Source organism: Diachasma alloeum, unplaced genomic scaffold (genome assembly GCF_001412515.2).
Source record: "Diachasma alloeum isolate Michigan unplaced genomic scaffold, Dall2.0 Dall_scaffold_00631, whole genome shotgun sequence".
In the NCBI taxonomy this organism is placed as follows: Eukaryota; Metazoa; Arthropoda; class Insecta; order Hymenoptera; family Braconidae; genus Diachasma; species Diachasma alloeum.
The window spans coordinates 14301-24451 of NW_021680763.1; the positions used below are offsets into that span (position 1 = coordinate 14301).

The 10151-nt window shown below is 36.6% G+C and overlaps 2 protein-coding genes and 1 non-coding gene across 9 annotated transcripts in view; 1 reads left to right on the forward strand and 2 right to left on the reverse strand.

Moving 5' to 3' along the window:
* Positions 1–1199: 1199 nt before the first annotated feature.
* Positions 1200–10151, reverse strand: part of LOC107043813 (soma ferritin) — an 84802-nt gene continuing 75850 nt past the window's right edge. The window contains exons 2-4 of one of the 2 annotated variants that reach the window (XM_015265466.1): positions 5199–5440; positions 4882–5106; positions 1200–2004 (exon numbers count right to left, since the gene is read on the reverse strand). In XM_015265466.1, coding sequence (XP_015120952.1) covers positions 1813–2004; positions 4882–5106; positions 5199–5297 — 516 coding nt within the window. In that variant the 5' untranslated portion in view covers positions 5298–5440 and the 3' untranslated portion in view covers positions 1200–1812. Of the gene's footprint in view, positions 2005–4881; positions 5107–5198; positions 5516–10151 lie in introns of both variants that reach the window. The other variant, XM_015265465.2, reaches the window with a different exon arrangement.
* Positions 1883–10151, forward strand: part of LOC107043812 (tetratricopeptide repeat protein 17) — an 84061-nt gene continuing 75792 nt past the window's right edge. For 5 of the 6 annotated variants that reach the window (XM_015265463.2, XM_015265464.2, XM_015265458.2 and 2 more), the window contains exon 1: positions 1883–3753. The gene's annotated coding sequence lies outside the window, so the exon portion shown is untranslated. The remainder of the gene's footprint in view (positions 3754–10151) is intronic. The other variant, XM_015265461.2, reaches the window with a different exon arrangement.
* Trnaa-cgc lies at positions 4327–4398 on the reverse strand. Its single transcript has one exon. It is a non-coding gene; the product is annotated as a tRNA-Ala (tRNA).

The following is a 10151-nucleotide window of genomic DNA, read 5'->3' on the forward strand; positions in this document are numbered from 1 at the left end:
TTACGCTGCTGGGGGATTGCTTTCCCCACGTGTGATCAAATCAAGGATAGGAGTGCTTTGGATCTTCTACGACTGGCCGTCAAGGCTGGGCTCGAAATTTGATCCGAAGTAAACTCAAGCGGAGCTACAATAACTCTTTAAGAGTTCGGTGGCTATAGGATGGCTAATCCATCCATCCGCATGCGAAACTAACTAACTAACTATTCCCTAATATTGCCTGAATTTTGAATCCAAATGGGAAACATTTTGTTGTTCAGCGATTGGTTTTCTGCAGGAAAACAATAGAAACCCCTCCGCCTCACCTCCTACATTTCCTCCTCGCCCGATTATCCTTAATAGAGGAAATTTCAATGAACAAAATAAATTACATTTCGTTCACACCAAAGGAGAATTATGGTTTCACAAAATAATTGTATTCAAAATTTCCAAGTATATAATTTTCTCTCTTCTTGCATATAACAGTGAATTCTGAAATGTAATTTTCTTTTTATTTCAGTGAAAATTTTACGTGGATATTTTCATGTGTCTTGAGTGAATAAATTAGAAGTTTTCTCAAATTTTTGGTAATTTTTTAGTTGAAACTGGCATCACTCACTTATAACCCTTACTTATTGTAGAATAAACTATTCTCAATGCAGTGCAAAGTATTTGAAATACTTATGAGCGAGTGTCAGCATATCAATAATTGATGACGATCCGCCGCGCCTTGTAACGACTAAACCTGTACATATTTATCTTACCATTGATAGATAATAATATGAAGCTTTCAATTCCGCATTAATTTGTTGATTCAAGGCCGCTTCAGTTTCAGGGTGAAATCGATATTGAATTTTCTTCATTGGAATTTTATTTTCTCCTTGACCAGTGCAATCTGTTTGTGATTTGGAACTGGACGGGGGTTCCCTCAATCTTTTGTATTGTTCTGAATGAAACCGTCTCTCAGGTATTCCATATTGTTTACTCATTTTCTTTTTCATTTTACATTTCTTATCCTCATTGTCTACTGACAAAACGGAGCTAGCGGAATGATGTAAATATTTTGAGACCATGGAGAAATAAATTGGAGACACAAAGATTTTTCTGTAACTTCTTATCATTTTCAGGAAAGTTTTTACGTATTTATCTGATGATGAAATTTTACTGAGGAGGAAATGTTTGACAGGTACAGATGATTGATGTGAAGCTTGCTCCAATTTAAATTGATTCAAAGGAACATATTTATTCAATTTCATAAGCCTTAAGCATTTACTTGACTATCCTTATTAATACATTTTTATCTTTTCAATATCAATATAAATTAAAACAATATGACGTTATGCACTTCAGGGTCTTTCGAACTCCGGTGGCTTTTTATTTATTGGTAGAAATAGAGAATTCTCATTGAGCTACGAGGATTTAAAAAAAAAACTGCATGAGTAGCTAATCCGTAAACGGTAATAAGTCAGATTCGACATGTTTGGAATTTGCGCATTCATCTCCAAATGAAATTATTTTGAAAGAAAGTATCGCAACATCATCTTCAAAATAACTTCTGAATGTCTTTTTACATATTTTCCTGATATAAATCATTATCAAGATAATCTAATATACACCAGGAAAATATACGGCTTAATACCTCTCACCACTTTACTACTCTATTGAAACATGTAAAGCGTACTCTGAACGTTTTTTTGCAGTGGAAAGATTTTGCATCGGGTGATACGAGAAATAATTGTTGTTATCTCACTTGTCACTGTAACAACGCATTTTCAATATACCTTACAGATTTCGGAGTATGATTTGTGCTTATAATTCAGCGATAGAAAAATGTATTTAACTGCTTTTTGCCAAGTTTTTATCGAACATATAAACTCCAAGACCTTCTCCAACTCTTTCTAGATTGGTTACATGATCTGCAATCTCTTTTATGGCATCTACTTGCTCCTGTAAGAACTCAGTCTCCAAGAAGTCCAGGAAATTTGGGTCATTGTGAGTTCCACCGAGAGCATGCAGTTCAAGAAGAGACTGAAAAAAAATTGATGTGAAGTAAAAATTTTCAGTTCCGAAATAATTCGTTTGATATTTCATTGGTAATAATTTGAAAGAATCAAATGAATTGGAAGGTAGGCTGTCGTAAAAATGAACATATTCCCCCAAATTTCTGTATTACTTTTTTACATTTTTCTTTCAATCAATCACAATGCAATATTCGAGATCTTCTTTTCCATCCAAAACTTGGATTTTATTATTCGACATCAGATGTTATTTGTAGGAAAAATAATTTAGAAATAAGGTAAAGACTCATTAAATCACTCCCTATTTAAAAATATAAAGAATGGACTTTCGTCCGTATATCGTGCATTCCCACGTTCCAGGGCGAGAGCACTCAAACGAGTTAATTAATTATATTACTGATCGCTAAATTGTTTGCTTGATATCATATCTTTGTACTTACAACCAGAATCTACAATATTCGGACGAATGTCCATTCTTTCAATTGTTTAATAGGGAATGATTTAATGAATCTTTACTTTATTTAAATTATTCTTCTTACAATAAATTATTTTGCCTGTAATAATTTTGACCAATGGATGCCTTCGAGAAAAGTACACGGCATGACAACCGATTATTTTTATATATATTTTGTATTATTTAGTTAAAAGCTTTAATCTTTTCAGATATTTCGATATCTGTGGATAGAAGAATAAGCACCTGAAATAGGGTAGTTCCTACACGTACGGTTACTCATTCATAAATATATCCGGAGCTAATCAACCAATTTAAAAAATGAAATATCAGTTATTCATCAGGACAAGGAACAACTTTTGTTTGGAAAATAATCAATATGCTATTGCTACATGGAGAGAAAAAGACATGACAATCCCAAGCGAGCCCCTCAAAAATTGGTGTGCTACCCACTAGCCGTGGGACTAACCAGGGGTCACCAAAAAGTTCGGATGGTCCACCGAAAAATTTAAATGTGACACATTAATTTTTGAAGATCTTGCCCATGTAAAAAATTAACAAAATTTAAAATTTAACCTGAGTCTCGGAGGGAGCTCACACTTCCTTTTTCCCCGAAAAAATTAACATCAGAAACCATTAGGGCATCCTGCAAATGACGACAACATCTCTAATTCCGTTTTAAATCTGTTTGGAGAAGACCTGAGGCAAGAAGAGGAGACGCCGAAAAAATCTCTTGGGGTCACATGAAGAGGACCCTAATCTAGTGCATGACATACACCTGATCACGAGTCTCCACAGTGAGTGGTGAACATCGGGGCAAATCACCCCAAATAGGAATCCCGAGGAGCACCGAAAATGAAATAATAATAATTCAAATTCGATCACTCTCAATGCCCGAAGTTTAGAGTCAATGTTCGTGCTGAGGCAATTCAAGATTAGAAAGGGGAACGATAACCCCCACCCCTTGATTTTTCACGATTTTGCGGAAACTAGGTCTACATGCGAAAAACCGAGACTCCGCAGTCCTTCCTGAGGCCTCGTAACAGAAGTTATCGCAGGAGCAGATTTTATAACACATTTAATAGTTAGAGATTTTTTATTAACAGTAATAGGATTGATGTTGTGAAGTGAAACATTTTGAGTAATAGAGTTAGAGTTATATTTTTGGACTTGCTGGAAATGAGACGCCTTCCTGGACGACCCTGAACGTTAACTTGCGGGCTGAGTGAGATAAGTACCAGTGATACAGTCAAATGTATGGTTTTCCTCGGTCTCAAATCATTTTGAGGGGGAATCTGCCCCACATTGGTAATTTCAATAATTATTCTTGTGTTATTACTAGAAGCATATTCCTGATTATTTGTCATCACAGGGTCATCTTGACTCTCCAAAACTTTGGCGTGTTTACTCTTATTCATTTGTACTAAATCAAACGCAATAATTTTTTAATTTTGAAAAATTCTATATTCTAATTTTGGTTAGACAATATAATTGAGTTTTTGGAGCATTAAATTTGAGTATTGTGTTTGATTCTGTGGACATTTCCAGGCATTTGGAGTAGCGTCCTCCTGTCCCCTTGTTGATAAGAGTTCAGGTGAAGGTAATTAGATATTGTCGAGTTCAATTTCAAGGTCATCGTGATTTTGTCTATTTTTTCACACGATAAAATAAAATTGACTGGCGCCTAGGGAAGTGTGGGCGTCTACATTTGTCTATACGGTTGTCCCCCAGAACAACTGATAGGAAAAAATCTTTATGGTATTTGTCAGCATCTTGTTCTAGAACTCCTATTGGCCCCAATTTAGTACGAAAATATAAATGCATTGAGATTACTTTTGCGAACAGCTGCCACGATCTAATTTATGAGAAAAAAAAATCAATTGGAGGAGCTGGGATTTGAACCCAGGACTTTCCGCATGCGAAGCGGACACTCTACCACTGAGTTACACCCCCACTAAGGTATAGCCCCCTCTAACATCATCAAGTGCACCGCCCATGAAGTGTCAATCATTAGCAGATTAAAGTCAATGCATTTTTTTTTTTATTATTCGAGTTGATTGTTGGTTGAATGGCGGTCAACGGTAGTCCTCTATCAATAACCTGTTGCTGCCAAGTATTCAAATTTTATGGATCACAATTCTCTAAAGTTGATCAAAATTGTTAAGTTCGTCATTTTTAACGGCTACTAATCACTGCCACATCGTTTTAAACATGATATGAAATATCAGAAGTGATGAAAAAGAATGCTAGCTGTCAAAAATCTAAAACTCCACTGACGATGATTTCATATTTAGTCTATCCTGTTTGTTTTCATACCGAACGATATTAAGGTGCGCACATAAACAGTGTAGATTTAAGGAGTCCTATGACATCTATATAAAGCATGACCAATTAGTAAATCGAACAATAAGTAATAAGATATTTCGATTGACCTACCGCATTGACAGCTTTCTCAAGTTTCAAAGCCTCATTCATAGCATCTTTAGCAGATCCCCAGGTTCGCAAAACTGGCGCCTTGATGTCCGTCAATACAATTGACCCGCCTCTTTTATTTTGATAAGTCATGAATTTCATAGCATGTTCCCGTTCCTCATCTGATGCTTTTTTGAAATAATGATGCATCCCTGGCAAAGCAATGTCACACCTGTCAAAATAATACGACTGGAAAAAAAGTGAATCAAATTCAAATAGAAATCTGACGTAATGGTCGTGAGTACATATGTAAATATTCAATCGATACCATTATGACTTACCATAGACAGGTACACATAACTCGCATACAATTCCATATTTATCTGTTTGTTAATTCCATCCTCACATTCAGAACTGAAATTTTGCTTAGCGAGACTCATTGTCGTTGTTACGATTAATAAACGTTCTCGTGTTAATCTTTCTGCAGTGGAGTAAGCATGTACTTGACACCTTGCCGTTTCACTACGCACTGATGCTCAAGGTGTGCAATCCTCGGGGTTATTCGCCAAGTAACCGACCTGCGCTGTGGAAGCACTCAACAAATGATAAAAACAATTCCAAAAGTCCATCCGTATCGAAATGATTGTTATCAAAATTCCTGGAATATTATATTTAAAATAATAAATAACGAGAAATAATAATTTTCCTTGTTCTTGCATCATATTATGAAATTATTATCGGTATTGATATCGAAAGAAGCGAGAAAAATATTGCATGTGGATGATTTATTTTTATGACAAACTGAAAACAAGCAATGTGATATAAAACATGCGACTCTTAGTCTACGCGTTATCTTTTTTTCATTCCTTTTCATTTCTACTAAGCGCATTAGTAATAAGCTTTCCAATTAACCCCAAGCTACTTTCTCATGATGTGTAGAGCGCGACAATGAATCTAGGAAAAAACAGATTTTGGAAAAAAAGACGCTGAAAAAAGGACATGAACCGCGAGAAAAAATTAATAGAATGAAGACCCTCGAAGCGAAAAATCAGAACTCATCAGAACTCTTAGAGATTAAAGCTCAGAGTAAATAAAAAAGATGAAGAGTTTAAGTGACGTTTTTTATTGTCGTTGACATTACGAACATAGCAAAACTCATTTAGTAATAATCATGTATTAAGTGTCACAGTTTTCTCCCGCCATGTTTCCTCCAACAATAAATACCGAACTCCAATTCAACTCTACCAATTATTTAAATTCAGATCTTTGTAAGGTTTGGATCCCTCAACCGCTGATGGATCCAAAAAGGCAGTGTCTATTCACACGGTCCACGGTAAATTTTACCGTGGATATATGGTATATTTTACCGTGGATATATGGTAATTTCTACCGTGGATATAAGGCAAACAGTGGGGTACATTAGGCCCATTTTTTTACCGTGGATAAAAGGTAATTCTTACCGTGGATATAAGATAAAGCAGTGGTGTGCATCGGGCCCATTTTTACCGTGGATATAGGGAAGATTTTCACCGTGGATATAAAGTAATTTTTTTTTACCGTGCATATAAGGTGAGTGAATGGCGTGCAGTGTTTCCACTTTTTACCGTGGAAGATGGTTTTAAAGATGACAAATGTCTCTAAAGATGATGTCTGTTTTCAACTGAAAAGCGCAATTGTGACAACATTGTCCAGTGGGGTCTAGGAGTCTCCCCTGGTTCAAATCCATCTTTAGAGGCATCAGCACACCATTTTTCGAGCCGCTCTTTCATTTGAGCCCAAAAAAACATTCATATCTTGTCCCCCATCTCTGCTACAAACTCTGGTCTTCAACTTTGGTTTTAATTGAAAACAACTCTAGTCTTCAACCTGGTTTTAATTGAAAGCCCGAGTTGAAGACCCGAGTTTGTAGCAACGATGTCAGACAAGATATGAATGTTTTTTTGGGCTGAAATGAAAGAGCGGGTCGAGAAATGGCGTGCTAGGGCTTCTATCGATGGTTTTGAACCAGGGGAGATTCCTAGACCCCACTGGACGATGTTGTCACAATTGCGCTTTTCAGTTGAAAACAGACATCATCTTTAGAGACATTTGTCATCTTTAAAGGCTTCTCCCCGCCATTTTTCGAGCCGCTCTTTCATTTGAGCAAAAAAAAACATTGGTAGTGTCCATTCACACGGTCCACGGTAAATTTTACCGTCGATATAGGGTATATTTTATAGAGTTTATTTTATTAAAAATCTACGTCAACAAATGCCAAGAAAAATATGAAAAAATTCAAGATTAATCTCAATGACTCAAGTTTGGGGTAAAGCTAACGAGCTTGATCAAAAATTTTCTAGTCAGATTATATATTGAAAAAACAGCAATTTTTTTAGTTTATCAACAAATAATAAGTTAAATATGAAAGTTGAGTGAAAAGGTCAAAAGAGTGAAAATGGAGAGGAGAGAACGAGAAAAAATCACCTTTTGTTCTTATTCCAATAAGATAACTGGATCAAAAGTTATGTTATGGCAAATTTTGGTTGAAAAATGAAAAAAAAAGAAAAAATGGGGACTGCTGAAAAATTGAAAAATGTTTTTTAAAAAATTTCCTCTCCTGAAGACATTCTATGAAGAATTATTTGCATTTTGCAACTAAAATGGACTTTTCGGCGTTGGCGGCGAATCAGCTTTTTCGTAGTTCAACTTTGAGCGCGCTTGGCGACTTGACGGTTTAAATTGCGAAAATGCCGCCATTGACTTTTTTGTAGGAAATTTTATGCTCTACAAATTAAGCCTTATGCATTTTTATCCTATCACGGCTTCGTCGGCGTAAAACAAAAAAGGTCGCGTGGACGCTTAATTTTTCAGTTTTGAATTTTTTCAAACAATTTCCCGGTTTGCTACAATCCCAAAAAACTCAGTATGTATTTCATATCATTTTTCCGCATGATATCTCATGGTTTTTATCCTTCTTCTATCATCCTCTATTTCGGCAAAAAAAAAGTCCTTATTTGATTGGCCTACTAACTTTATTCGTCTCTCGTTTAACCCTAGTCGTCACCCCCCTGATCTTTGAAATTTTAAAGGCTCTAACCCATAATACAACTAGATCCGCGAGATAATTTCCCTACGCGATGCTTACCACTGATCTCCCTTATATGCACGGTAGCCATCACCGTGTATATAATAGATCCACGGTAAAATCTCCCTTGCATCCACGGTAAAAAGTGGAAACACTGCACGCCATTCACTCACCTTATATGCACGGTAAAAAAAAATTACTTTATATCCATGGTGAAAATCTTCCCTATATCCACGGTAAAAATGGGCCCGATGCACACCACTGCTTTATCTTATATCCACGGTAAGAATTACCTTTTATCCACGGTATAAAAAATGGGCCTAACGTACCCCACTGCTTGCCTTATATCCACGGTAGAAATTACCATATATCCACGGTAAAATATACCCTATATCAACGGTAAAATTTACCGTGGACCGTGTGAATAGACACTGCCATCCAAGAAACTTAGCAATACTTAACTACCGATTCACGAGTTGACCCCCATATGGCTCCAGTATGACTCATATGACACCCATACGACTCCTCATGACCCTCATATGATAACCATATATGACCCGCCAATGATCCCAATATGACCCTTATATGACCTTCTTATGATCCCCATATGAAAAAAACAGCGGCTTTTTTTCCGCGTCTGTTTTTTTCACCAACCCTTTCATTTATGTATCTCATTGATTTTTTACTTATTCTTTCTACACCTCATAAGTGTGTTCACGTTTATATGTGCATATGAATGATTTCTACCATTTTTCCAGGAATTTTGACATCCCCATATGGCGGCAGTATTGACCATGGCCAGAGACAAGTTGGGTCAGAGTCGGAATGTACACATCCATTTGTGCAAACGCGTTATCTCCACATAAGAAGGCAGGACTCTGCTTTAAACTCCACACGCGGCAGAAAGAGATCTACACATCACGAAACTACACATGGTAAATTGCCCTGTGTAGACTCCACAACCATGTAGTTTCAGCAACACATTAAAGTTGTGTGGAGTTTCTTTTTTTTTTAAGGAAAATAGTAAATGGAATATCCCATTTACTATTTATAGAATATTCCATTTACTATATTCCTTTTAAAAAAAAAAAGAAACTCCACACAACTTTAATGTGTTGCTGAAACTACACGGTTGTGGAGTTCACACAGGGCAATTTACCATGTGTAGTTTCGTGATGTGTAGATCTCTTTCTGCCGCATGTGGAGTTTAAGGGGTAACGGAACCCGTCGCACGTAGAGGTTAGGGGTCCCCCCTATCGGTATTGCAGTTGCCGTTGTTTTTTTCATTTTCTATGTGAAAAGTACAAAAGCCCATAAAATATAAAGAAATAATAATGGTATGGAAACATTCTACATCATCTTCTGACTCATAAAAGTACTTCCCCCTTACAAGTGGTGCCCTACAGCGACATGTTACCTGCTGGATACCACCCAATCATCATAAACAAGTTTTTACGAAAATTCCGCAACAAAAATACGTTTTTGTACTCAAAATCTCTGTCTTGGACCTCACTCGATCACTCTCTTCTTATAAAAATGGCCATCGGCTAAGAAAAATCTACAAAAAATCCATTTTTCTACCATGACTTGGCAGATTCCTACAAATAAAATGGCGTTGGCCTTGCCCTGGTCCTTGCCGTTAAATAATTTGTAATTTTTTTTTGCATAAATAAGAAAGGTATGACAAGAGAGAGATACGTTCCGCTACTTTCAATACGGGGAAAAAGTTTCATTGATTCTCAATGCATAGAATCCAAGAAAACTTGTTTTTGGTAAACGTCTCTTTTTGTGGTCGGTTCCGTTAGCACTTAAAGCAGAGTCCTGCCCTCTTGTGGAGGGGTTGAGGCAAATAGAATTGACTAAAGTAGAGGCTCAGATCTCGGGCAGAGATAATAGGGGAGATTGCTCAGGCTTATGGGAACTGTTCGATCAGAGTTCCATAGCGGTGGCGCGCATGAACTAATCGAGAGGCCGTCTCTGTGGGTAAAGAAATTTTCATCTATTACCATGGACACAGTCGATAACAGGGATGCGTTCCCAATCTTAAATCCAACATGAAACCTCCTTTGCATTCACTCATCCGCTTGATTATCCCATTTTCGTTCATACAACTTCTTATTGTCTTAATTTGTAAATTAGTTGATCATAAAGGAGAGGGAGAGAAGGAATTATGAAGTCTTGAGCGAAAGAGGATCATTTATTTGAATTTCTATACAACTAGATCTTTAAT